This window comes from Salminus brasiliensis, chromosome 16, assembly GCF_030463535.1.
Source record: "Salminus brasiliensis chromosome 16, fSalBra1.hap2, whole genome shotgun sequence".
NCBI lineage: Eukaryota > Metazoa > Chordata > Actinopteri > Characiformes > Bryconidae > Salminus > Salminus brasiliensis.
Window position 1 is genome coordinate 35,185,475 of NC_132893.1, and position 27,850 is coordinate 35,213,324.

The 27,850-nt window shown below is 43.4% G+C and overlaps 3 protein-coding genes across 3 annotated transcripts; 2 read left to right on the plus strand and 1 right to left on the minus strand.

The window, feature by feature from the left end:
• Nucleotides 1–1,140: 1,140 nt before the first annotated feature.
• pmaip1 (phorbol-12-myristate-13-acetate-induced protein 1) lies at nt 1,141–2,492 on the plus strand. The gene is made up of 2 exons (XM_072659127.1): nt 1,141–1,205; nt 2,069–2,492. Exons 1-2 carry the CDS (start codon nt 1,193–1,195, stop codon nt 2,188–2,190), a joined length of 135 nt encoding a protein of 44 aa, XP_072515228.1. The 5' UTR covers nt 1,141–1,192; the 3' UTR covers nt 2,191–2,492.
• Nucleotides 2,493–7,621: 5,129 nt separating this feature from the next.
• Nucleotides 7,622–20,300, minus strand: golph3b (golgi phosphoprotein 3b). Its single transcript, XM_072658560.1, has 4 exons — nt 19,886–20,300; nt 15,824–15,955; nt 13,163–13,277; nt 7,622–11,695 (listed from the first exon to the last, which is right to left on the minus strand). The coding sequence occupies exons 1-4, from the start codon at nt 20,090–20,092 to the stop codon at nt 11,271–11,273; spliced, it is 879 nt and encodes a 292-aa protein (XP_072514661.1). The 5' UTR covers nt 20,093–20,300; the 3' UTR covers nt 7,622–11,270.
• LOC140536419 (insulin gene enhancer protein ISL-1-like) lies at nt 20,122–26,751 on the plus strand. Its single transcript, XM_072658206.1, has 6 exons — nt 20,122–20,329; nt 23,189–23,381; nt 24,088–24,296; nt 24,509–24,789; nt 25,914–26,066; nt 26,504–26,751. Exons 1-6 carry the CDS (start codon nt 20,122–20,124, stop codon nt 26,615–26,617), a joined length of 1,158 nt encoding a protein of 385 aa, XP_072514307.1. The 3' UTR covers nt 26,618–26,751.
• The last annotated feature ends 1,099 nt before the right edge of the window (nt 26,752–27,850 follow it).

Genomic DNA, 27,850 nt, shown 5'->3' on the forward strand with positions numbered 1-27,850 from the left:
GGTATATGAGGTATATGAGGGTATATGAGGTATATTAGGGTATATGAGGTATATGAGGTATATGAGGCATATGAGGTATATGAGGGTATATGAGGTTATATGAGGGTATATGAGGGTATATGAGGGTATATGAGGTATATTAGGGTATATGAGGTATATGAGAGTATATGAGGTATATGAGGTATATGAGGCATATGAGGTATATGAGGGTATATGAGGGTATATGAGGTATATGAGGTTATATGAGGTATATGAGGGTATATGAGGTATATTAGGGTATATGAGGTATATGAGAGTATATGAGGTATATGAGGTATATGAGGGTATATGAGGTTATATGAGGGTATATGAGGTATATGAGGGTATATTAGGGTATATGAGGTTATATGAGGTATATGAGGTTATATGAGGTGTATGAGGTTATATGAGGGTATATGAGGTTATATGAGGGTATATGAGGGTATATTAGGGTATATGAGGTTATATGAGGGTATATGAGGGTATATGAGGTATATTAGGGTATATGAGGGTATATGAGGTATATTAGGGTATATGAGGGTATATGAGGTATATGAGGGTATATGAGGGTATATGAGGTATATGAGGGTATATGAGGTATATGAGGTTATATGAGGGTATATGAGGTATATGAGGTGTGGGATCTGTGTGTATAGAGCTGAACTTGCAAATGATACAAATAATTAGTGCTGCGTAATTATTTACGCACAAAAGTTGCACCTAATGTACAATATTAACAAATCAATATCCTGCAATATGTTATATTGATCATTCTGCTCTATATTCGCTACACAAAGTGTTAAAAACTTACATAATCTACAAAATAATCGTCGAGTTTCGGTAACTGGTTCACGATTTCCTGTAAACGACGTGTGCTTCCCCGCTGGCTACCTGTTGGGGAACTCACTAGCGTAGCGCATCATGGGATTTGTAGTTCTCTGTGTCGAATCCTCACGATTGGCAGCCTTGAAATATGTGAGTTTAAAAACTACAAATAAATAAACAGCGTTCACCAGTAACATTACAGGGGGGGCGGAGTTGACGGAGAGGTGCTGCTGTAAAGGGCTACTTAAGCAGCTCGTGCTGCTCCTCTCTCCTGCACTTCCTCTCCGAGTCTGAACGAAGGACGGCTTTACCTGAGCACCGGCTTTACCTGAGCACTGGGCGAGGGAAGATGGCCAGTGAAGGTGAGTAACTCTCTGCATTTTAAAGCCATACGTGTTTATTACACGCTCGAATGGTTACCGGGTTTTATCGAGTGATAGTTCAGACAAGAACCTCCAATGACTTCATCAAAACGGCGATCACCGGGGTCCAAGCACGGAGCGCAAAATAACTTATGAGGGGGAAATTATTATTATTATTATTATTAGTAGTAGTAGTAGTATTATTACATACAGATTATTGTTAGTATTGTTGCTGTTGTTAGTATTATTGTTACTATTATTATATACAGATTATTATTATTATTAATAATAATATATATTTTGTGTAAACGTGTTCTTACTGTTTCTGTTCTCTTACTATAAAAATATATACACTTTATATTAAATATTTAATTTTATATGTGTTCAGACGCACAAGTTAAGACTAGGTTAATGCACAAGTATTGGTGTAGCATCTGACGCTTGACCGGCCAGGGCCCACATCTGCCTCAAGGAAGGTGGTGTTTTTACCCTTTACTAGCTCTTAAGTCCTCCTGCCTGACCGATTCGACTTTTGCAATACTACTAAATACATATAGTGAATATTAAATGCGTGTGTGTGTATGAAAATATGTATATATCTTCTTCACCACATTAACTTAATGAATATCATATTTGTCAGCTCATATATTAAATAAAAGTGTGAAATTTATAATTAATAAAATGTATTATAAAATGTATAATAATTTTAGAATTACGTGACCCTGAAAAGACATAGAAGGCGGAAGCTACTGTTGAAACAATCTAAATAATAATAATAATAATATTATTATTATTATTATTATTATTATTATTATTGTACGAACCCAAATGAACCACAACATCATCTCTGTTTTCCCTTCCAGAGAAGACCATCATCACAGAGTGTGCGCAGCAGCTGCGTGCTATGGGGGATCTGATCCACTGGAAATACTTGCTGCTGAACCTGCTGGCGAGAAACTACAAACAAATGCAGAAGATTAAATGACGAGGAGAGAGGTGGCTGCGATGTGAGTCTACTGAGAACATGGCGTGACCCCATTTACGGGTGCCGGAGACCTGAACTTCGGCTTTGGCTTTATTTGATGGCTATGCCTCGATGTCCAGCGATGCAATATTGTCTGGACGTGAGGGTCCGCCGTTGTGGAATCAGCCTTGCTTCCGGAGGCGTGATGGGCATTTCTTTCCAAGCAAATCAGCAGAAAAAAAGCCAAGGTTGTTACACAGCAAGAGCCACCAGCTGACTCTACTGGCTCTGTGCAGGCCTGAACAGAGGGTCCATGGACTGAATCTGACCATCCCATAAAGGTTAAGGATCACCATTGTAATTTCAGCCTCGCTGTTAGAGTTCATTGGACAGCTAACACCACTTTCTTAATTAAAATGACATGTTTGAGCTGGACCTTCCAATGACGGACAAGCGGCTGGACACGTCATTCAGTTCCAGTTCCCTTTCCCTTCATCCAGAGGTTAAAGGATCCATGTGTTTTTTTTCTTTCTTGATTTGACTGTTCACTCGTGATCTGGGTGTGGTTTTATGTACCAGTCATAATCCATTTAACATGTAACTGAGCTGCGTACTGATTGGCCTGTAATGTGAAACACTCCTTATCATAACTTCAGAGTGAGTGGGCGGGGCTAAACCGCTAGGCTAGGTGGACATGCTGTTTAATGTGTTGGTTTTAGTGACGTCGCAAAAACAGTGAACTCCCAACAGGCTAGTTTCTAAACACAGACGGTGTAGACGGGGAAGTGAGCGCTACGGGATCAGGGGTTCAGTACTACAGCACACTGGACAGGGAGGACAGGGAGGACAGTGCGTTTTCTTCAGTGGTATGAACCCTTTTAGAAGCGGACCCCCGTCGCAGGGAGGCTTTGGGGGGCGTGGGTGAAAGTAAGGAGAGGGATTTGAGGCTTTTGTGGACACAAACTTTTCATTCATTTACACCACAGGACTCAAACAGTACGAGCTGCTCAGGTGGATCAGATTTGAGGGTCTTTCTTTTATTTAAGTTTTAAGATCTGTGTTTTCAAACTTTTTCAAATTGTACCTTTTTCTTTGATTTCAGGGACCTCTTTTATTAATCACAAATATTATATGTATTATGTATGTAATGGGTTTAAATGTGGCACTGTTTACTTGGTATTGTAATAAACTTGACTTGATCTTTGACTGTTTAAAACCATTGAAAGCCAAGTGGAGCACATACATACAAACATATATTCTCACGTTAAATAATTAGTCATCTAAAATAGGGGCCAGTAATAAGTTAAAAAAGTGTGTGTATATATATAAGATAAGATAGTCCTTCATTAGTCCCGCAGTGGGGAAATTCTCAGTGTCACAGCAGAAAGGGATATATATATATATATATATATATATATATATATATATATATATATATATATATATATATATATATATATATATACACTAAATTATTTATTTTTATTTGTATATTTATTTTGTACACACACACATTTTTTATATATATATATATATATATATATATATATATATATAAAATAACTTTTACATAAATAGGAAAATAAATTCAGCACATGTCCCTGGTGGATTATCCCTGCACTGCATGCACCAGAAAAATAAGCATAGAACAAATGAATCTATATATAATATATATTATATAATATAGCAATAAATTCTCAATATATCAAACATGACACATAATAAAAGTCCTAAATGCTAAATGTTTATTTCTTTTTTTAAGGATTGGTCAGAAGGTGAAATAAACACTGCAGTTTTACATAATTAGAATTTTCTGTCAATTGTTTGATGTTTCAGGCTTTAAAGGGTTTTACTCATTTACACATCCTGACTGTCGACAGCTGCTCGTCTGAATATGTTTGGCTGGTGGACGCACTCTAAACCTAGGACCCTCAGCAACACTGTGCAACAGACAGGCAACAATGAATCTGTACGGTAGGTGTTTCTGATAAAGTGGCCAGAGAGTGTAGTAAGTGCAAAGTAGGGTTTTAGAACTCTGGAAACCCTGTATGAAAAGCCCAGGACTGGAGGTTTGGGAAATTCCATTCCCATTAATAAGAGCGAGTGAGTATCTCTACCACGAGTGCACAGGTCTCTACTTGTTAAAGAAGCAGAGCTGCACTGCTGCTTCCTGCCCGGGTGATCGGGTTCACTGGAAATCAGGGCAGAGAGAGGTGACTCTACTCAGAGCCGCAGTTCTACAGTGGAGATTCTAGATAACCCCCCCAGTCAGAGCCGCAGTTCTACAGTGGAGATTCTAGATAACCCCCCCAGTCAGAGCCGCAGTTCTACAGTGGAGATTCTAGATAACCCCCCCAGTCAGAGCCGCAGTTCTACAGTGGAGATTCTAGATAACCCCCCCAGTCAGAGCTGGAGTTCTACAGTGGAGGTTCTAGATAACCCCCCCAGTCAGAGCTGTGGTTCTACAGTGGAGATTCTAGATAAGCTCCCCCAGTCAGAGCCGCAGTTCTACAGTGGAGATTCTAGATAAGCTCCCCCAGTCAGAGCTGGAGTTCTACAGTGGAGGTTCTAGATAACCTCCCCCAGTCAGAGCTGTGGTTCTACAGTGGAGATTCTAGATAACCTCCCCCAGTCAGAGCTGTGGTTCTACAGTGGAGATTCTAGATAAGCTCCCCCAGTCAGAGCTGTGGTTCTACAGTGGAGGTGAAGGGAAGCAGACGTCTGAAGCTCTAATAAAAGCTCCTCACAGAAAGTTCTTCACCTAATGGTGATGAAGACGCTGCCTGATGCCTGAGACACGGTTCTACCAGAGTTCTGAGAAGAGCTCGGCTCTAGAACCTGCTTTTAGAACCAGATCATTAAAATGGTGGAGGGATACATGCTGCAGGGTGTAGTGCAGCTACAGAAAGTAGTCCCTAAAGAGAACTGCATTAGTTCAGATTCTCTATTCACTGTTTTACCTTCATCATCATCATCATTCCATATAAAACTCAGGAGACTCGTGTAGCTGCACTGGAGGGTTTGGATAGGAGATAAATTATGGGCTGTATCTGTTGTCATGGCGACCGACGCCCGCGTCTTGTTTCTGTTTCCCTCGCTCAGTCCTGTGGGTAAGTTATCTGTATCTGTCATCAGTGAGAACACCCCAGCGCTAAAGTGACTCATAGGTGTACTTCCCCATCAGAGTGTCCTGAACATTAAATGCCAGCTGCATCGCATGAGTCACCAAACTCATATGCAACATACACTACATGTCCAAATGTTTGTGGACACCCCGTCTAACAGATGCATTCAGCTACTCTAAGTTGCAGAAGAAGAAAGAAGTACAATAGAAGCCAATAGAATAGGACTCCCTGTCTAATGCCAGGCGTGGGCTAATAGAGGGGGTTATAAAGCCCCCCAGCATTGAGGAGCTGTGGAGCAGTGCGAGAACTGTGTTCCCTGGAACTTCTCTCAGTACTTTTGAATGGGATGAGTTGGGGATGAAGTAATCAAATCCTCACAGCAATGTTGTCCTTCTTCCCTGGGCAGTAATATCAACAGCAGGATCAGCTCATTTTAAAAGCCTTGATTTCAAAACAAACAGTGAATGAGCAGGCGTCCCAATACTTTTGTCAATGCAGTGCAGACTTGCGCATTCATGTGGTTTCTAGGAGCTAAATGGGAGTAAATGTCATTTTCTTCCGCTGTCACAATCAATCACCCCCCCCACAGCGCCCCCTACAGGCCGACAATAGGAGAACGACGACAGAGACACTTTCAGCTTCTACAGAAGGGCCTCAGGCACAAGGAGCCTTCAGTGATGTACGCTGAGGTACTCTGGAGGGGGGGGGGTTGCTTGTGAGACCACTGGCCTTCAGATCCTAAAGGAGGACATCAGTCATCTGTATCTGCTGAGGTGCAAAATGGTACCCTATATGGACAAAAGTATTGGGACACCTACATGTCCATTAATATGCATTATTAATATGGAGCCGATGCCCCTTTGCTCTAAGCTCTACCAGCAGCAGCAGGTCTGGAGCTCTGCTGCAGTTACTGAGTCAGTTGGAGGCTTTTCTGCACTCTGCTCTGAGCTCAGCACTCGGCCCTGACCCCGCTCTGTACCTTTACGTGGTCTGACAGACACTCAGTGGCTGAGCTGCTCTCTGTGAGCTGTTCCTCCTAAACTCTTCCACTGTTCAATAATAACACCACTCACAGCTGATGGAGGAAGATCTAGGAGGGAGGAGATTTCACCAGCTGACTTGTTGTTGGTGCAGCGGTGTCTCCTATTACATACAGAACCACGCTGGAGTTCAGTGAGCTCTTCAGAACCTCCCGTTCTTTCACTGATGTGTGGAGGAAAGACAGACTGCAGGACTAGAGGCTGGAGTTTATACATCTGTGGCTGAATGGGACTGAATCACACACCTGTTTTCAGTGATTAAGAGGGGTGTCCCAATACTTTTGTCCATATAGTTCATGTATGTGGTTCTTGGATCCTGTGGATCCTGGTGTGTTTTAAAGAGCAGAATTGTTCACAGCTCTGCTCTGATAATGATGGACCACATTTAGGAAACACTGGGGAACGTCAGAACCCTTGTAAAAACGGTACAAGTGGGTTTAAGAACATTTCTTTACTTTATGGAACCAAAAGTGGTTCTTCTGTAGCATCACTTACAGAACCACTGGAAGCACCATTACTCTAAATGTCCAATAGGAGCCAGTGGGCAGATGCTTTAGTTTCGGGGGTCTGGGTGACCACTGTCCGTAGTGATCCATCAACCTGTAGATGGCAGATACAGAATTAGAGATTAAAAAAAGAAAAAGAAAAGAAAAGTGTGGAGCGGTCTAACAGACTTTGTCCACTAGGGGGAGACACAGTGCTGCTGTGAGAGTAAGTGATTCGTATAGGTCCACAGTAAGAACACCACAGCTTCAAAGTGACTCAGAGGTGTACTTCCCCTTCAGAGTGTCCTGAACATGCACCTCAATCTGCATCGCATGAGTCACCAAACTGAATTCTCCAACCAAGTAGTGCAACATACACTACATGTCCAAATGTTTGTGGACACCCCGTCTATCAGATGCATTCAGCTACTCTAAGTTGCAGAAGAAGAAAGAAGTACAATAGAAGCCAATAGAATAGGACTCCCTGTCTAATGCCAGGCGTGGGCTAATAGAGGGGGTTATAAAGCCCCCCAGCATTGAGGAGCTGTGGAGCAGTGCGAGAACTGTGTTCCCTGGAACTTCTCTCAGTACTTTTGAATGGGATGAGCTGAGGATGAAGTAATCAAATCCTCACAGCAATGTTGTCCTTCTTCCCTTTTCAAAAGCCTTGATTTCAATACAAACAGTATTTTTTTTTTCCGCTGTCACAATCAATCACACCCCCCCACAGCGTCCCCTACAGGCCGTGAGATTCAGCACACCCACATCATGAAGAAGAAAGCAGGAGCGGAGCGTGATGGCATCCAGTTCAGGCACTTAAAGGACCGTCCTTTATTACGTGGTAAAAAGCATGTGTACAAATCTGGGCTCTCCTCTCACACAGTCACAGTCTCTGCATTTACACATCGTTAAACAGGTGTGGTTAACCAGGAGTACATCAGCACAGTCCGGCCCGGGGAGGAAACCCTCCGTCCGCAGCCACCCTCGTTCATAATGGAGCCAACGATGAGGGGGCCGCATATGGAACAACAAAATAAGGGCAAAAGCCAGACGGACGCACTGAAATAAAACCAGCTCTGAAACAGGAGGAGATTCTAAAAACTGAAATGACAAATCGGGTGGAGGCGTGAAAGCGACCACAGACAAGCAGAGAACGACGACAGAGACACTTTCAGCTTCTACAGAAGGGCCTCAGGAAGAAGGAGCCTTCAGTGATGGACACTGAGGTACTCTGGAGGGGGGCATCAGTCATCTGTATCTGCTGAGGTGCAAAATGGTTCCTTGAGTGATGCCATTTTCGGTACCCTATATGGACAAAAGTATTTGGACACCTACACATCCCATTCTAAACCCATAGGCTGTATTAATAAGGAGCTGGTCCTCCTTTGCTCTAAGCTCTACCAGCAGCAGCAGGTCTGGAGCTCTGCTGCAGTTACTGAGTCAGTTGGAGGCTTTTCTGCACTCTGCTCTGAGCTCAGCACTCGGCCCTGACCCCGCTCTGTAACTTTACGTGGTCTGACAGACACTCGGTGGCTGAGCTGCTCTCTGTGAGCTGTTCCTCCTAAACTCTTCCACTGTTCAATAATAACACCACTCACAGCTGATGGAGGAAGATCTAGAAGGGAGGAAATTTCACCAGCTGACTTGTTGTAGTTGGTGCAGCGGCGTCTCCTATTACATACAGAACCACGCTGGAGCTCAGTGAGCTCTTCAGAACCTCCCGTTCTTTCACTGATGTGTGGAGGAAAGACAGACTGCAGGACTAGAGGCTGGATTTTATACATCTGTGGCTGAATGAGACTGAATCAGACACCTGTTTTCAGTGATTAAGAGGAGTGTCCCAATACTTTTGTCCATATAGTTCATGTATGTGGTTCTTGGATCCTGTGGATCCTGGTGTGTTTTAAAGAGCAGAATTGTTCACAGCTCTGCTCTGATAATGATGGACCACATTTAGGAAACACTGGGGAACGTCAGAACCCTTGTAAAAACGGTACAAGTGGGTTTAAGAACATTTCTTTACTTTATGGAACCAAAAGTGGTTCTTCTGTAGCATCACTTACAGAACCACTGGAAGCACCATTACTCTAAATGTCCAAAAGGAGCCAGTGGGCAGATGCTTTAGTTTGGGGGGGGGGTCTGGGTGACCACTGTCCGTAGTGATCCATCAACCTGTAGATGGCAGATACAGAATTAGAGATTAAAAAAAGAAAAAGAAAAAAAAGTGTGGAGCGGTCTAACAGACTTTGTCCACTAGGGGGAGACACAGTGCTGCTGTGAGAGAGGGAAGGGAAGGGGGGAGGGAAAACAAAAAAAAGTGCAGGAAGTGTGTTTAGATCATCGCTGATGCACAAAAACCTCTTATCTCCAAGACAGCAGCTTTACCGGAGGGTGTAACTTTTAATAGAAGTCAATATACAAAGAGTCCAGGTCATTTTGGAGCATTTCTATTGGTCCGTTCGTCATCAAATTCTGATACAATGTAAAGAACAACTGCCAGATTCACATTATGGAGATACAAGGCTTTTGTGTGCCAGTGCTGATATATAAAACACTAGTTCGACTACTGGCCAGTGAAAGACCACACACACAGACCTTCAGCAGAACTTGTGTTTTGTGCAGAAAGTCCAACAGCTGTACAGTATGAGGTGCTGATTAGACTCGGTCCGTATCCATCACAGAAGGGCTTCAGACGGCATTTTACTGCATTCTTGAGGGAACGTCCCAATCCTCCGACCCTGAACCAGATACTAGGCAACTAGGTAAGTTCAGGTGGGCAAAAATGCTGATCAGTCTTGAAGGGGGCCAGGCAAGAAGTGATCCAACGGACTGGTGGATGAGAAATGAGAGACCTGGAGGATTTGTTTCACTTTGATTTAGAATAAAAATATACATATATTATTTATTTTTATATTTCCACTAAATGTGGGACTTTGGGAACTCCCTGACCATCTCAAATCAACACCACCATCATTACCACCACCACCCTGCTGTACGTTTCTTGATGAAAAGGCCAAAGACTCATCAATTTCCACCTCCTATGAGGAGGAGGCATGACGACGACTGCCAGGGTGCTTTTGGAAACTCTAGGAAAACTCTAGGAAAAAAGGACCCACATCAAAGAAAAACCTAAAAAACCTTAAAAAAAAAAAGAAGAAAAAAAAAGTAATGTAAACACTGTCCCAGTTAATACAGTTAATCCAGTCCATGCCTTTAAACTAATCTGCAAAATCTGCCTTGATTTTATTAATTAATATTTTTTTTTTTTTAATTCCACCTTTGTGACGTCACAAAAACAAATCATTTGCATATGCCTGCCTATTCAGCCTACAGCACGTCCGACCGCCCATTTACGTTGGTTCTGAGAAAGGTTGAATGCTGTGATTTTTTAAAAAGAGGCCCAAAGTACGGCAGCCAATCACAACACAGCTTATTTAAAAGGCACAGCCTGATTGGAGAACTGAACCCTGGCTCTTTTTGGTGAATAAACCCCAAGAGTTATAGGTGGAGCTCTGAGAACAAAATAAAATGCTTGAGAAATAAGTAAAAGATATGGGCCCAATAATTATAGCCGGTATATGTAATATTTCTCAGATGAGACCGTTTTAAGAAGGATCCTATTTTTAGACATTTCTACTTGGTTTTAGTGCTTTTTTTTTTTTCTTCTAGCGAAATGATTATATCCCACTGGCCGATACTAGAAAGAGTCATTCAAAGCAAGTAAAATATCCACAAATAATCTCAGAATATTCTTACAACAATCTCACGACGAGAAATATGGATATATAGACCTGAACATCTAGGATAAGTTCACTTTTCGCAGTGTAAAAAGTAGAAAACGAGCTCCTCATATAAACACACACGACTGCATGAGTAAGACTGAGATTAATGTAGGATTATACCAGGTTCTAGATGAGATTAGAGTCATGGTCGAGCATTAAAACAACAAAAAACGAACTAAACAAAAAAGAAAAAAAGAAAAAAGCAAGAAGGGACCATATGAACCTCTCCTGGGGTTACATTTCCACCTTCTCCTGAACCCTGTTAGTCGTGCAAGTGCATCAATTCTACACAAATCCTCAGAGCGGACTCTAATCACGTGTCCACTACCAGCCAGGAGGTGAAGACGAGACGAGAACGACGACGACAAAGACCACGCGTCTGTGGAAGTTAGAGGCAGATTGTTCCTTCAAGATCAAAGTCATCATCATCAAGAGAATCAACATTGTAATCATCATCATTATCATCATCGCCGCCATAATCTCCTTCATTATTGGTATTTCCACCTTTAGCAATCAGCATAACTACCACCACCACCACCGTTAGGTCCAATAAGCCAATAAGCTCCAAGGCCATTGTTCTGGGTCTGGCTCAACGAGTGCGCACAAAGTCCACTCTTCCTCCAGGTCTCTCGCCCTCATTCGCTCTCTCTCCTCCTTTCTCCGCCAGGTTCATTTGGTGAATGTGGCCACCACGGCCCACAGCAGCTCGTTGGCGCCCGATCTGGACGCCTCGACCTCCGGGTCCAGGTCCAGCAGCAGGCGGACCCGCTTCATGGCCAGGTCGTACTGGTCGTCCAGGAGGGGGGCGAAAGCGTTCTCCAGGACGTCGGAGGAATGGGCCAGGAACAGCAGAGCCAGCAGCCGCTTGTCCATCCGCTGTGGCTCGTTCACCCACCTCTCCAGCACGCCCTCCTGGACCTTCTTGACCAGCCGCTGCTTGACGGTGCTGTTGGTGAGCGGGTGCGTGGTCATGTCAAAGAGCAGGAAGTTCTGCTTCTCCGTGGTCAGGACGCCCTTCTCCACCAGGTTCTTGGCCAAGCGCTCGCGGACGTTCCTCAGCTGGTAGTGCAGCTTCAGAGGGTTCCACGTCTCACCTGACAGAGAAGAAGAAGATGTAAAGTTGTGGACAGTTGTGTTTAGTGGTCAGAAGTCAGAATGGTCAGCTTTAGAAACCAGTCCAGTGGTTTTCGAGCTGTGGTTGAGGGGAAGCTGCATCAGAGCATCTAGTCATTGTTTCCTGGTGAGGACGGAGCTAAATGAAGTGGAGCTGCAGCCGTGACCTCACAGTTCTGCCCCACAGACAGGAGGCAAGTGTCCACTGCACACCAGTTAGTCATCTGAAATTGGGATTGTGGGACAGCGGACAACGCAGAAAATGACTGCGTATGTAGTATAGCTAGCTAGACAGACCGACAGCTAGCTAGCTAGACAGCTAAACCCACAGCTAGCTAGACAGATAGCTAGTTAGACAGACAGACCGACAGACAGCGAGCTAGACAGACAGACAGCTACCTATACAGCTAGATCAACAGATAGCTAGCTAGACCGACAGACAGATAGCTAGACAGACCGACAGATAGTTAGACAGACAGACAGACAGCTACCTATACAGCTAGATGAACAAATAGCTAGCCAGACCGACAGACAGCTAGACAGACAGCTAGACAGACCGACAGACAGCTAGACAGACCGACAGACAGCTAGACAGACCGACAGATAGCTAGACAGACCGACAGACAGCTAGACAGACCGACAGACAGCTAGACAGACCGACAGATTGCTAGACAGACCGACAGACAGCTACCTATACAGCTAGATCAACAGATATCTAGCTAGACCGACAGATAGCTAGACAGACCGACATACAGCTACCTATACAGCTAGATCAACAGATAGCTAGCTAGACAGCTAGACAGACCGACAGACAGCTACCTATACAGCTAGATCAACAGATAGCTAGCTAGACAGCTAGACAGACCGACAGATAGCTAGCTAGACCGACCAATAGCTAGGTCTAGCTAGCTAGCTAGACAGCCAGATAGCTAGCTAGACAGCCAGACAGCCAGATAGCTAGCTAGACAGCCAGATCGACAGATAGCTAGCTAGACAGGCAGCTAGACAGGCAGCTAGCTAGACAGGCAGCTAGACAGGCAGCTAGACAGGCAGCTAGACAGGCAGATGTGGTCTTGTTAAATTCAATAACTAACCAGTACTGATGATTTAGAAAGTGTTGGAATGTGCAGAGGCTTTTCTCTGTAGAAGACGGGATCTTATTCTGGACATTTTAGACACAGTGTCCATTTATTTACTGAATTCAACATTTCGGACAGAATCAGAACACACTGTGTTTAATGTGCAGAGCGTTTTTGCTCTTTTGCAAGATGATATTCAAGTAAATAAACCGCAGAGTGCTTCAGAACGTGCAGCTGCGTCTCTGTAGAGGATGAAGTCATTTTTCCAGAGGTGAACCACATTTCACACTTCAGGACCTGAACACCCCCCCGGTTCAACACGCTGGACACGGGACCAGAGAGACAACAGCGATATACACGTCTGCTCACCGCTCAGCAGCTCGATCCAGCTCTGCACCGTCTCCGGAGGCTGAGTCTCTTTAACATGTTTCAAAGCCTCGTCTAGCAACATGTCTCCCGTGGGAGCGTCCGATTTACACACCACCTGGAGACACACAGAACAGCAAGTATAGAGGCATGAATTACTGCATGGGACCGGCCAATTCACACAGGATCAAAGGTGCCCAGCAGGGCTGCAACTAACGATTATTTGCTCCGTTATTCAATGTTCTATTTTTAAGACAATTATTTAATTTTTTTTTTTTTTTTTTTTTTTTACAAAATTAACATTTATTTTTAATCCGATTCATCGATTAATCATAAGAATAATCGACAGATTAATCGATTAAAAATAAATTATAATTTTTATTTAAAAATAGAACATTGAATAACAGAGCAAATAAGTACATGCAATAATTAAATCATAATAGATTCAATTATTAAATGTAATTAAATCACATTTATTCATAAATTAAAAATAAAATATTTATCAATGCATTATTTAAAAAATAAAAGAAAAAGAAAATTGTTAAATTAAAGAAAAATAAGCACTCCTACTTAAAACTTGAAGTTTAATCATTAATTACCATCATTGTTTACATGTTACATGTTTTTTAAAGCGAATTAAATTGATAAAAGTAACACACACACAATTGATTTTTTTTTTATGAATTCAAAATAATTTAATTAAAATCACATTTCCCCCTAAATATTTCACAGAATTCTATTAATTCCTCAAAACTAGAAGAGCCAGGCAGGCCTGGTTTTGCTGAACCGCCATTGGCTGCACAGAACGGTCGATGGCATTTCAACAGTGGGGGGAAAAGGCTGTAAAAAGGTTCTGTGGTATAAAATGACCTCTATTCTGTTTCCTGTATCATTTCCTGTGGTCCTGCCTGGTATAGGACTCAAGCCCCGCCCTCCGGGCTGTAAGATGTAGACGTAGTGTTGGTGTCCCAGGACCTCATCAACAGCGGTAGTGATGCTGGGCTTGGCCAGAGGCTGGCGTGCTGCTAACGGCAGGTGCGTTTGATACGGACTTCGACACACATTAACGCCACAGTGCGTCCTCACACCACTTCCCTTTACTACTGTACTTCACACTAGGAGATCCAACCTCAGCTCACAGGAGCACGTCTCCTCTCAGCAGCACAGAGACTGGAGCAGAATGGAGTCCTCAGACCGTCAGAACCAGAGAATGCAAACAAGAGGCAGATCCTGCACAAGTGCTTTTCAACCAGGTCCATCAGTCAGACAGCCAGCCAGCCACTCAGACAGACAGACAGACAGCCACTCAGACAGACAGCCAGCCACTCAGCCAGCCAGCCACTCAGACAGACAGCCAGCCACTCAGACAGACAGCCAGCCAGCCACTCAGACAGACAGCAGGCCAGCCACTCAGACAGACAGCAGGCCAGCCACTCAGACAGCCAGACAGCCACTCAGACAGACAGCCAGACAGCCACTCAGACAGACAGCCAGCCAGCCACTCAGACAGACAGCCAGCCAGCCACTCAGACAGCCAGCCAGCCACTCAGACAGCCAGCCAGCCACTCAGACAGACAGCCAGCCACTCAGCCACTCAGACAGACAGACAGCCACTCAGACAGACAGACAGCCACTCAGACAGACAGACAGCCACTCAGACAGACAGACAGCCACTCAGACAGACAGACAGACAGACAGCCACTCAGCCACTCAGACAGACAGACAGCCACTCAGACAGACAGACAGCCACTCAGACAGACAGCCAGCCACTCAGCCACTCAGCCACTCAGCCACTCAGCCACTCAGCCACTCAGCCACTCAGCCAAACAGCCAGCCAGCCACTCAGCCAAACAGCCAGCCAGCCACTCAGACAGACAGACAGCCAGCCGGTCACTCAGACAGCCAGACAGACAGCCGGTCACTCAGACAGCCAGACAGACAGCCGGTCACTCAGACAGCCAGACAGACAGCCGGTCACTCAGACAGCCAGACAGACAGCCGGTCACTCAGACAGACAGACAGCCAGTCGGTCAGACAGACAGCCAGTCGGTCAGACAGACACGGTCAGACACACACAGTCGGCCGACCAGTCAGACACACACAGTCGGCCGACCAGTCAGACACACACAGTCGGCCGACCAGTCAGACACACACAGTCGGCCGACCAGTCAGACACACACAGTCGGCCGACCAGTCAGACACACAGTCGGCCGACCAGTCAGACACACACTCGGCCGACCAGTCAGACACACAGTCGGCCAGCCAGTCAGACACACAGTCGGCCAGCCAGTCAGCGAAACTGCCTCCAAGACGGCCGCTAGGTGGTCCAGCAACAACATCAAGTGTGTTGAAATGGCCTCTTTTTAAATTCAGTAAACAGTACCTGTATTTGAACGTGCAGAAGAGCGTCCCGTTAGCGGGGTGGGCTTTAACACACTTAAGAAATGTTCGTTTTTCCACAAAGTCCATCAGCTGTAATTCTCCTTCTCCTTCATTTCACGCAGCAGCTTTTCATAGACGATAAAGACCTTTAACTGAGCAGCGTGAGACTTAACACCCTGAACCCAGCTGGGAAAAAGAGCTGCTTACTGAATTTCTATCAGGTTTATTAACTTAATTGTTCCAAATTAATCAACACGTTTCTACAGTCCTTTAATCACACACCTTTCTGGTCAGCAGGCTTTTCCTCCTCATGCCGCAGGGTTCGAGCTGGAGCCGTCCTCGGAGGGCGAGCTCAATCAGCATGCAGCCTCTCAGACCAGACGATATACAGTCATTCCAGAACGATGTGTAGCCCTGTGGAGTGCAACACACACACACACACACACACACACTTGTACTATTGTGGCAAAAATACAATACTGTAATATAAACAATCTTCAAGAAAGGAGGGCTGGATTCAGCGTGATGAGGGTTCTCAACAATTCTATTTAAATTCTATTTGAAATTCTTGCAAGTATTTGAATATATCTGCATATTAATTCCATTACTTTGCAAAGAGAGGACCGGCCTGCAGTAAACAGACAGTGCTCTGTGTAACAGTGGGAGAAACACAGCGGTGAAAACAAAGGATCAGAACTCAGGCTTCAAATAGCTGAGGCTCAATCTATTAAACCAGGCCTGGATCAGACCGGATCAGACCGGAAATTCCCTACTCATAATGGCCTGCGGTCATGGGTCAGTGTTCTGGTCAGGGATTTAGATCAATAGCACTGTGAATAGCTCTTCAAGTCCAGAACTAGGTTTAGGTTTAATCCCCGATACTAATCCTTATATCGTCACTGTGCAATGAAAAACATGGATCTCCAAAATGGTGAATTTCCAGGGGAAGGCTAAAATTGTCTTAACTCTGAATGGAAGTCAATGTAAAATAATTCGATTTATTCACATAATTATAGTAATTTCGAGCATTTCTATTGGTCCATTCATCCAGAATTATATATATATATATATATATATATATATATATATATATATATATATATATATATATATATATATATATATATAGTACAGAAGCAGCTGCAGGTTTCAAACCTGTTCAAGTTCTTATTGATCAAATCTCAATTAATCAGATTGGACATCCCTTCAGATCAAAAGCATTTTTCTCCAAATCCACAGTAATATAATGCTGAGCACATTTACAGTAATTAATTAATGGAGATTTATAGCCAGGACAGCTCATAGGTCAGGAGTGGTTTGATTGGATACTGTCAGGGATGGGGTCAGATCCATGCTATTAGTCCTGTAATTGACAGGAGCGTGTTGGTGCTATACGTCGGCGCCTGTCGGGGTGGTAAACTGAGCATTCTGCTAATAAACGCTTGTGAATTCACAATAAACTACAAAAGCCTTTAAAGAGTAAAAGGAAAAGGACCATCTTAATTGAGCTACTTAAAGGGTAGGAGGGCAGGAGCTTGGTCTGTCAGGAAAGCGTCGTCATCATTCACACCTGTCAGTCTAGCTACTTCTAAAGAAGTGAGAGCTCTTTGTCTTTAGCACCTCCAGCTCAACACAAAGGAGATCAAGCAAAGGGAATAGAGCCCCAGGTCCGTTTACACCAACCGCGGCTCCGGATGAATATACATGGAGCTTTCCAATGTTTCCTCCAAACATGTTGAGATACAGTTACAGGTACGTAATAAGGATTCGCCGATCCGATATTAGGATCGGGTTTTAAGAAGTTTGACTGCTTTTTTACTTTGAAGTTATTTTGAATGCTGTGTCAAGAACCTGCACATTTCTTTATTATTTTAATGACAAATAAAAAGTTCAGTATTTTTCAATTCAGTAAATTTATATCCGTGTGTCAACTGGTTATATTTTGTTTTACAAAGCTAGTAACGTTTAAGTCAAGGCTTTCCCACATGGTGAGGTAAACGGTTTATTAAATTTGTTCAATTAAGACGGTCCTTTTCCTTTTACTCTTTAAAGGCTTTTGTAGTTTATTGTGAATTCACAAGCGTTTATTAGCAGAATGCTCAGTTTACCACCCCGACAGGCGCCGACGTATAGCACCAACAAGCTCCTGTCAATTACAGGACTAATAGCATGGATCTGACCCCATCCCTGACAGTATCCAATCAAAATATCTACATACACAAACTGGACCCTCACTCACTACAATACACAACTATGGCTCACGGAAAACACACTACGGACAATAATGCAAATATTTCTTTTACACTCACATACAGATAAATATGTACATATGTGTATATATATATATATATATATATATATATATATATATATATATATATATATATATATATATATAGACACGCACCAAATATCCATCCATTTTGCTTCTTATATTTCTATATTTTCATATTTTATTTTTTAACTTAAATTTAACTTAAATGTAACTTATTTTATTTATTAATTTTTTTTTTGCACTTTATTTCATTAAGTTAAGGTTTAGTTTAAATTTAGATCTTTATTGAATAGCTTTGATGTGGACAGACTGTCAAAAAAGCATTTCACTGCAAGTTATACTGTGTATTACTATGTGTGTAACAAATAAAATTTGATTTGATCTGATTTGATTTTATTAATTGAACAATGTTAACGGATCGGTATCGGGTATGGACCGATATGCAAAGTTTATGTAGTGGTATCGGTGTCGGAACTGAAAAAGTCAAATCGGTGCATCCCTAGTATGCAATCTTTAGAAATGTAAATAACTCAAGAGTTACAAAGTGGAGTCAGATTCAGATTAGAAATGCGAATCTGAATCACAGAATCTGAAACTGAATTCTGAACTGAAACCAAACTTTAAGGTTTCATAAAATATAAAAGGCAAAATGAATCATAAAAAAATACATTAATTAACATTTACTTTACTTTTAAACCAACATCCTGCAAAAGCAAGCAAGCACACAGTTTTCCGAGCCAGTTTAGGAGTTAGGAGTTCTCTGGAGTTGTTTAGACACGTAGTGAACCGATTCATTCAGTTCTGGTTCGCTCTGCGTTCACACGGATACATTACGACCCAAACCAAAACATATCAGGAGTTTTCGTAAAATGCACTGAACGCCCACATTTTATTCGTGGACACCCCTTTCTAATGAAGGCATTCAGATACTTTAAGCTGCACCCATTGCCGACACAGACGTGCAAATGCACACACACAATACTGCCAATAGAATAGGACTCTCTGCAGGAGAAGATCATCATCATGACCCTATTGGCACCATGCTGCCTAATAATACCAGGCGTGGGCTAGAGGGGTGTAAATAAAGCCCCCCAGCATTGAGGAGCTGTGGAGCAGTGGAGGAGCTGTGTTCTCTGCAATGATGGTGGAGGAGCTCCATCCAGTACTTTTGGATGGGATGAGTGTGGAGTCAGGATGATGAGGTGGGGTGGTGATCATCATCAGCCAACAGGACAGTAGAGACTGTTACTCCAACAAAAACAGAAAAATTGAGGAAAAAATGGGTAAAAAAAAAAAAGAAATGTATTTATAAATAAACAAATAAATAAATAATAATTTAAGTTATTAAGTTATTTTCCCTTTCATTCAAATGTCAAACACATCAGTTTGAAAGGACCTGTATAACGCAAATTCAATTGTAGGCAATTTAACACTGCTGTGAGGATTTGATTGCATTCAGCGGCAAGAGCATTAGTGAGGTCAGGATGTTGGAGGATGATGATGATGATGATGATCAGCACCTACCTCATCATCCCCACCTCATCCCACCCAAAAGTGCTGGATGGAGCTCCTCCACCATCATTCCAGAGAGCACAGCTCCTCCACAGCTCCTCAATGCTGGGGGGCTTTATTTACACCCCTCTACTAGCCCACGCCTGGCATTATTATTAGGCAGCATGGAGCCAACAGGGTAATGATGTTTATTTACTATCTGTATAGGTGAGTCCTAATCTATTGGCAGTACTAGGTTAATACTACTTAATGTAGATTAATGCATTCATTAGAGAAGGGGTGTCCACAAACTTTTGGACACGCAGTGTTTGTTCTTGCTGGTGGTTTAGGTTGGGTAACTAGGTTAACCAGTAAGGCCATGACCTCCACCTGCTGCCAGCTAAACTTCAGAACCACGGAGAACTACAGCCCAGTGTATCCGCTATGCGAGCCACCCAGCGGGCATACAATCAACCTCCCCAGCCTGGAGGCGAGGGTCTCCAGCCAGGTTCCACACAAACTCCAGGACACCCTCCACCCTCCACCCTCCGAATTATCAAACACGGGTCTTCTCAAACCTCTCGGTCCTTCAGCCCCAGCAGCAGCACCTCCTCCATCAGGGTTAGCCGGGTTTCCTTGGAGTCTCCCTCCGGGTCCTCCTCCTCACTGCGGCGGCTCTCTGGCTCCTCTTCGTCGGCTGCGCGCTCTCTGCCGGCCGCGGCGCTGCGGGAGGCCTCGGTGCGGCGCTGCACCAGGCCGGAGCTCCTCTGGCTCAGCGAGCTCATCGTGGTCAACACTAGGGATCTCGGGGAGGATGTGGCACCGGGCGGGCGGCCCGGATGGTCCCGGTAGGTCCGGTTGTCGGTCGGTCGGTCGGTCCGGTTCGGCTCCGTTTCCCGGTTCCCCGCGGTTCGGGTTTGTTGACGTGGATTGTTTCACTCACATCCGGGACCTTCTCCCCGCTGCTCTGCCGAGTTCCTCGTTCAACATGGCGGTGCGCGATGACGACAGAGGCGTCCGACGTGACGACGGAGACGTGGGCGTGACGTCAGATGTTTTCGTTATTTTTATAAAGTCACTTCTACATTATATTTAATGAAAATAAAAAAAAAACGTAGAAATATTTAGACATTTTTATATTTTTATTGATATTTAATAAAGAGTAAGTTTAATAAGGTTTACGTTAACTTAAATCACCCAATCAATTTAATCCTTCGTTTAACTAAAGCACTCCCACTAAACCCAATATATCTGATTTATTAAAAATATTCCATTCACCCTTTTGCCGTTAATGCTTTGTCAAAATATCTCTGTTTCTGCACAATAAATATAAATAAATAAATAATCAATTGCGCATTCTCAACAAATGAAGACATATATATATATATATATATATATCAATGATTGTGTAAATTGTTTATTTTGTATATATTTGTATGAATATTTATAAATACATAAACATACACTCCATTAGCAAGGGTTAGCAAGAGTTAGCAAGAATAGCAGCGGCAGCTCGCCACGACTCACAAGCACAAAAACAACTAATAAAGCCATGCTATGGGCAGCAGGGGCTCAGCGGTTAGAGCACCGGGTTGTGGGTTCGAGACCCGGGCTCTGCAAGCTGCCACTGTTGGGCCCTTGAGCAAGGCCCTTCACCCTCTCTGCTCCCCGGGCGCTGCAGCAGTGGCTAACTGCCACTGTGTGTGTTTGATCACTACAGTGTGTGTAATAATGTCTTTTTAAAAAGACATAGTTCACCTGAAATGCTAACAATGGCTAACAGTGGCTTTTTGTAATGGTTTAGAATAGCTGATGTGCATCATGCTAAAAGCTAGTGTTAATTACCGGAGCATGTGGAGTACAGTGCTCCTTTACTGGCCTCTCTACAGCAGGTATTTTATCAGTTTTCTTACCCTGAACAAACACCGGGTTATCTTTATCTAAAAAGGCAGATAAGGCAAGCAGGCCAACAATAGGCGGTGTATCTCGCAGTCACTTTGCACCTGCTGTTTCTGCTGAGTAAGCTGAAAGGCCTCTCTTCCCTGTACTGAGGAGGGATGTGGTCAGAGGGCATGTGGTCTAGTTCCCTACATCATAAACAGGCAGTGAGTTTAGACTGTGTATGTGAATGACTGGTAGAACACAATCAACTGAAGTAAGTACATTTACTGGTACTTAAAATTTGCTGCCTAATGCCAGGCGTGGGCTAGTAGAGGGGTATAATAAAGCCCCCCAGCATTGAGGAGCTGTGGGGCACTGGAGGAGCTGGGTGGGGCTCACTTCTTGCTGAATGCAATCAAATTCTCTCAGCAGTTCTCCTCCAAAATGTAGTAGAAAGTCTTCTTCCCTGGACAGTAGAGACAGTTACTCCAAAAAAAGCAGGATCAGCTCTTTTTAATAGCCTTGATTTCAGAAGAAACAAAGAATGAGCAGGTGTCCCAATACTTTTGTCCATTTAGGATATCTGTGTGTCCATCCGTCTATCCAATAATCTAGCTATTTCTGTGTCTGCCTAGTTAACTGTCTGTCCATCCATCTATTCTTCTATACATCTATCTATTTATCCGTCCTTAGGCCTTCAGAGCATTTTCTTCTTGCTATCCACGGCCAACCAGACACGTTCAATGACGTTGAGGCCTGGACTCTGGGGTGACCAGTACATTGTTCTGAGAGCAGCAGCAGCAGCAGCTTCAGAAGTCTGATCTGCATTCATACAGAGTCTGTCCCACATTGCTGCAATAACAGCCTCCACTCTTCTGAGAAAGACTTGCACTAGATGTTGGAACATTGCTGTGTGGATTTGACTGCATTCAGCCACGAGAAATATAGACCTAGCATCAGTGAGGTCAGGTTCTGGTGTTGAACTCATCCCCAAAATATTAGATGGACCTTCATCACCACTCTAGAGAACCCCACAGCTCACTGCAGGGAGGCGTCATTCCCCTATAGTCCATGCTCGGCCCCGGGTGTATGGTGACCTTCGGGTCATTAGCGCCTGAAAGCTGTGCGGTGCAATGGGTGCACCTTAAAGTACCCGAATCAGAAGGGTCCTTACTATTGTCTCACCTGAAGAACTAGAGGCGTGATAAAGTGAAAAAGTGGGAGAGGCTTATGGGGCTGCACCTGGCAGCCAATCAGATTCCTCTGAGGGAGGACAATACTGGACGTTCGTCTCACATCAGTAGAAAAGCCGGCGGCACTGAGAGGGCCTCATGAGAGGCCGAGCGGTGGGGATTAAAGAGCGCTCAGAACTGGAGTACATTCAGAACTGGAGCTGAAACCGCCGCCATGGAAGATCCACAGAAACGTAAGTGTTTTACCCCGTGCAGTTTTTTTTCTTTAATAATTAATAATAATAATAATAATAATACATTGTAATTGGTTAAAGGGCAACTCCACCATTTTTAAAAATTGTCTAATAATTCTAATAATTCCACTAATTCAAGAGGTAAACAGTCTTTCAGAGTGGGGTTTGGTGTGAAATGCTCTATTTCTACCATCTCAGATGTCTTTACAGCAGTGGTGAATGGAACCAGGCATCGGTTGCCGTGACTACAGCACCAATATAGTCATTTTACCTACCATCCAAACCCACCAGTGAACCTATTTTAGAGTTTTATATGGGGTGTTGATGATGCTAAATGAGTGCAAGGGTTTTCTCAGGGGTCTATTTTGCTGCACATTTCGACCTGCATGTATCCCTCCACCATTTTAATGATCTGGTTCTAAAAGCAGGTTCTAGAGCCGAACTCTTCTCAGAACTCTGGTAGAACAGTGTCTCAGGCATCAGGCAGCGTCTTCATCACCATTAGGTGAAGAACTTTCAGTGAGGAGCTTTTAGAGAGGAGTTAACCTTTGAACTTTGTGCTTCCGCTGCCCAGGTCATGGTGGTCTGGTGTCGCTCTGTGTCGGCTGTGGCCATCAAATTCTTGACCGTTTCATCCTGCGCGTGTTCCCGGACCTGGAGTGGCACGCTGCGTGCCTGAAGTGCTCGGAGTGCGAGCAACACCTGGACGAGTCGCGCACCTGCTTCATCAAAGACGGAAAAGCGCTGTGTAAGGAGGACTACAGCAGGTACGTTCCATCCCCAGTGATGCCACAGCCATACGTCAGTGATTGGAAGACCCAGAGAGCATAACTCTCCCCTCCCTCTCTCTCTGTTTTTCTCTGGTTGGGTAGAATGAGGGTCCTCCCTGCCTCTTCCCTTGTCACTCAGTGTGTGTGATGCTAGCCAGCAGAATTAGCAGTTAGCATTCTCCTCCCAAGCCGCCGCCCACAGGCCCAAAAAAGGACTTCTGCCTCGTTTTCATTCATATGTTTGGTTCACTTGTATCGGTTCATGATTCAGTTTGCTTGGTTCATGAGTTACACCTGGGACTGGGGATATTTAAGGAGCCTCGACACTCGCCATTCGGTGCCGAGAATTGTATCGTTTGGAACCTTGAGGTCGCCCGAGAGGTTCCCCTTACAACTAGAGGTGTGTTACGGTCAGCTTCGGCTACGTTGCTGCCACACACTGCCTAGTGATGCACAGTGTGTTGTATTAGCAGCAGTATGAACAGCTCTGGAGGAGCTTATACACATGTCTTGGAATAAGGCTGTGCTAGCCTTCCTTTACCCTCCCAGCACTGGAGGCATTATGTCAACATCAGCCATAACATTAGTACCACCGCCAGTAGAAGTGAATAGCATTGAATAGCTACTGAATTTTAGGCGGGTATTAATGGTATTAATGTTTTGGCTGATCAGTGCATATCAGTGTTAACCGTTTATTTCTCAGGTTATACGCCACCAAGTGCCCCAGGTGCCTCCGCTCCTTCAGCAGTCGTGATTATGTGATGCGGACGGGGGGTGGGGGTGTGTATCATGTGCAGTGTTTCCGCTGTGTGAGGTGTGACCGCCAGCTGGTGCCCGGAGACAGATTCACCCTGCAGGACGGTAACCTGCACTGCGCCGGCCGCACGCTGCACTGCTGGGGGGTTCAGACAGGTAAATACACACACACACACACACACACACACACACACCTGTTAAAAGCCATTGATCGCATATTTTATTGAATTAATTATTACTATTAAATAAAATATATTAATAAAAAAATTGAAGTGATGATGGGGATCAGGTAACAAAAAATGTGTGTGTGTGTGTGTATGTATGGTGTTCCCACACCTGGTCAAACCTGTCCTCCTCCCCCTGTGCAGACAGTGCCCCCTCAAACGGAGTGTGTGACTCTCGTTGGTCAGGGGGTCAGAGGTCAGAGCGAGTGACCCGTGTGCGGACGGTGCTGAGCGAGGCTCAGCTGCACACACTGCAGAGCTGCTACAGCGCCAACCCGCGGCCGGACGCTCTGCTGAAGGAGCAGCTGGTGGAGCTGACCGGCCTGAGCCCGCGGGTCATCAGGGTCTGGTTCCAGAACAAACGCTGCAAAGACAAAAAGAAAAGTGCAGCGGCCAGAAACACACAGCACCGGACACATGAGCAGGTGAGCAACAGGCTTATTATTAGTGCACAAAACAATTATAATATTAATATGAATAACAATGATGACAATAACAATAAAATAATAATAATAAGAAGAAGAAAAAGAAGAATTGTTTATGCATAATGACCAGGGGTGTAAGAGTGGAGTCATGCCATTACAAAGCTGAATTTGAAAGCAAATTTGTACTTTTGAATGTTATTATTTTTAACTTGTATCATTACCAGCTGTTCAGTTGAGTTGAGTCTTAAAAGAGTTTTGAACTAGATTTTTTAGCTGAACTTGGACTAAAGTTAGGACGATACAGTTAAACCAAACTGAAGTTGAATTTTGAACTGAAATGAAGTTTTAAACTGGAATTGAGTTTTGAACCGAAATCAAGTTATGAACCATAATTGAGTAATTGAATTGAATTGAATTTTAAAAAGAAATTGAGTTTTGAACTGAAATCGAGTTTTAAACTGAAATTGTGTTTTGAACTGAAATGAAGTTTTGAATTTAAATTTATGTTTGAACCGAAATCAAGTTTTGAACCATAATCGAACCATAATTGAATTGAATTTTGAAAGGAAATTGAGTTTTGAACTGAAGTTGAGTTTTGAACTGAAATTGAAAGTCTTGGTTTGTATATAAAGCGTTCCATCTAGTGTGCATTAATTAATCTACGCGCAGTTATAGAACAAATATTATTATATATTATTAACATATTTGATCAATATAAAGTAAATAAAAAAAGCTTTTTTAAATATAAATATTTTTACATTGCTTCAATACAAACAACTGATATAAATTTAATAAATAAAAACACACAATTAAAAAAATATATATATTTTCATTCCGGTGATTAATAACAATCAAGCCTAGCTCTCTTAATCACACATTTAGATCACAGTGAAGAGCTGGAAGGTTGAGATCAGCAGGTGCAGTAATGAGCTCACTCAGCACTGTAGGGGCTAATCCCACTACACACTCTTTACCATAAAGCTGCTATGAAGGCTTCTTTGAGTGCTGCCATAGAAGTAATGGCTGTGTGACTGTGAAGAACCGGTCACTTAATGCAGAGGTTAAGAGTGTGATCAGATGTGATCAGATGTGATATTAATAACGAATATCATATTACTGTGCAGGAGCCGTGTTTTGCGGCCAGTCCGGACAGTCTGGACCAGGATATGCTGATGACTCCACTGGACCTCCTGAGTTTTCAGCCGTCTTGGAAACTTCTGACCAGCTTCTCCTTACATTCAGACAGTGACCACGACTGCACTCCACATCAGCAGCCAGTGAGGACACTGTTTATAAATTAACCCTTTAAACTCTAATGGTCAGTTTCCTCAGCTCTTTCCTCTGGAATCTACAGAACCGACCCAATCATGTCACTCTGCTATAGTATTAACAGCAAGGTTCTTTGACCTGTAACGTTAATAGTGGAACCCTTTTTGGTGGTATACAGTAGAGCTTTGACAAAGGCCTTTAAAGTAATACCTACAGGAGGCGCTTCTTCATAAAGAGAAACCACTAAACCTGGCAAATCCAAGGGCGATTTGAGGTGCCAGAGTTCTGTACAGAATCACTGTGTTTAGTGAAGAACCCTTGAAGAGTCACTGTGCTAAGCTTTTAGAGGCCGCAGTACATTGTAGTTACTGGATAATCCACTAATTCAGTGGAATGGGGTTTAAAATCTGAGATTTGCTGATGTTCTGAATTTCATGTTCTTCAGGACTGTTTGTCAGAGAGGATGACGAGCTGTTCTTCTGCTGGAAGTGAAGTCATGCCGCTTGAGCTGAACACGCCCAACAGTTTCAGCGCCAGCCCGACACAGGCCAACCAATAAGGCCTCTGACTGAACTGATGCCGCCACAGTGGTATTATTCAATCAAATGGTTTTTACTTGTGAAATTCAAATGTTACCAGCAACAGGAAGTGTGTTGGACTGAGGTTCTCCTGGATCTTCCTGCAGATCCTCTTCAGGTTCTTCTGCTCAGTTGCATGGTCCTTGTGGAGCCATCGTTTTCAAACAGTGCCACAGATTGTCAGATCCCTGTGTTCCCCACCACAGCATCCACCACATGATGCTACCACCACCACCATGCTTCACTGTTTGTCAGGGGCGTTTCTAGACTGCTTGTTGTACTGGGGCACACTGTACTCCTCTGCTTGCCTAATAATAATATTACTAGTTAATAATATTAGTATTATAATACATTGTTAATAATAACGTCAGCAATAATATTACTAGTTATTATTATGTTTATTATTATTATTATTATTATTATTATATAAGTAATATTACAGCCACACACATGCATGCAAATATTTCCTTTACAGTATAAAACTACATGATAACTGTGATTCTGTCTTTGCATCATCACAGATCACCCAGATATTTAAAATCAGTAGTTTATTGTTATATCGACGATATCATAATGCTAATTTTCCACGCTAGTGTTTTCAGTGCTCCTTTTTACCAGCTAACATAAAGAAAGCCTATATTACTATAATTGAAGCCTTTGCTAGTTTAGCTGATGGCTTTGCTCCAGTGGTAAGTTATGCGGTTATTATATATATATATATATATATATATATATTTATAAAAAATATATATATACATCATTTATATATATATATATATATATATATATATATATATACAACATATAGCTATATATGTATGTATTTATATAGCTATATAGTCCATTACTCCGCTCAGCTCAGAAACACTGAGTAAACTCAAACTAAAAGTGTTAGCTACTCAAGCTAATGGAAAGATGCTGGGGAATTATGGAAAATGTAGTATCTGTAGTGAATTTGCATCGCATGTCCAGTAGTTCTGCTCAGCGATCCAGGAGAAGGACTTTTTGCTGTGGAGATTTTAGTGGGGCACAGCTAAATGTCCCTGATGAAGAGGCAAACCAGAGCTCTTGCTGGTGCACCATCACTCCAGTCTTCAGAGTGATTGTTGGCCTCTCTGAGGCTGAGTTCTTGCTCTGAGGCTGAGTTTTGAGGGACGGTCTTGTCTAGGCAGTGCTGAGTGGTGCAGAGCAGCTTCCTGTTCCTCACAGTTGAT

Excerpts from the sequence above, each read along its gene's own strand:
- golph3b (XM_072658560.1), bottom strand. The coding sequence starts at position 20,092 with ATGAGCTCGCTGAGCCAGAGGAGCTCCGGCCTGGTGCAGCGCCGCACC. Across the intron at positions 15,956-19,885 it reads TGGGGCTGAAGGACCGAGAG|GGCTACACATCGTTCTGGAA; the intron begins GTTTGAGAAGAC and ends TGCACTCCACAG. Across the intron at positions 11,696-13,162 it reads CTGGATCGAGCTGCTGAGCG|GTGAGACGTGGAACCCTCTG; the intron begins GTGAGCAGACGT and ends CTTCTCTGTCAG.
- LOC140536419 (XM_072658206.1), top strand. The coding sequence starts at position 20,122 with ATGTGGCACCGGGCGGGCGGCCCGGATGGTCCCGGTAGGTCCGGTTGT. Across the intron at positions 20,330-23,188 it reads TGACGACAGAGGCGTCCGAC|GTCATGGTGGTCTGGTGTCG; the intron begins GTGACGACGGAG and ends TCCGCTGCCCAG. Across the intron at positions 24,297-24,508 it reads CTGCTGGGGGGTTCAGACAG|ACAGTGCCCCCTCAAACGGA; the intron begins GTAAATACACAC and ends CCCCCTGTGCAG.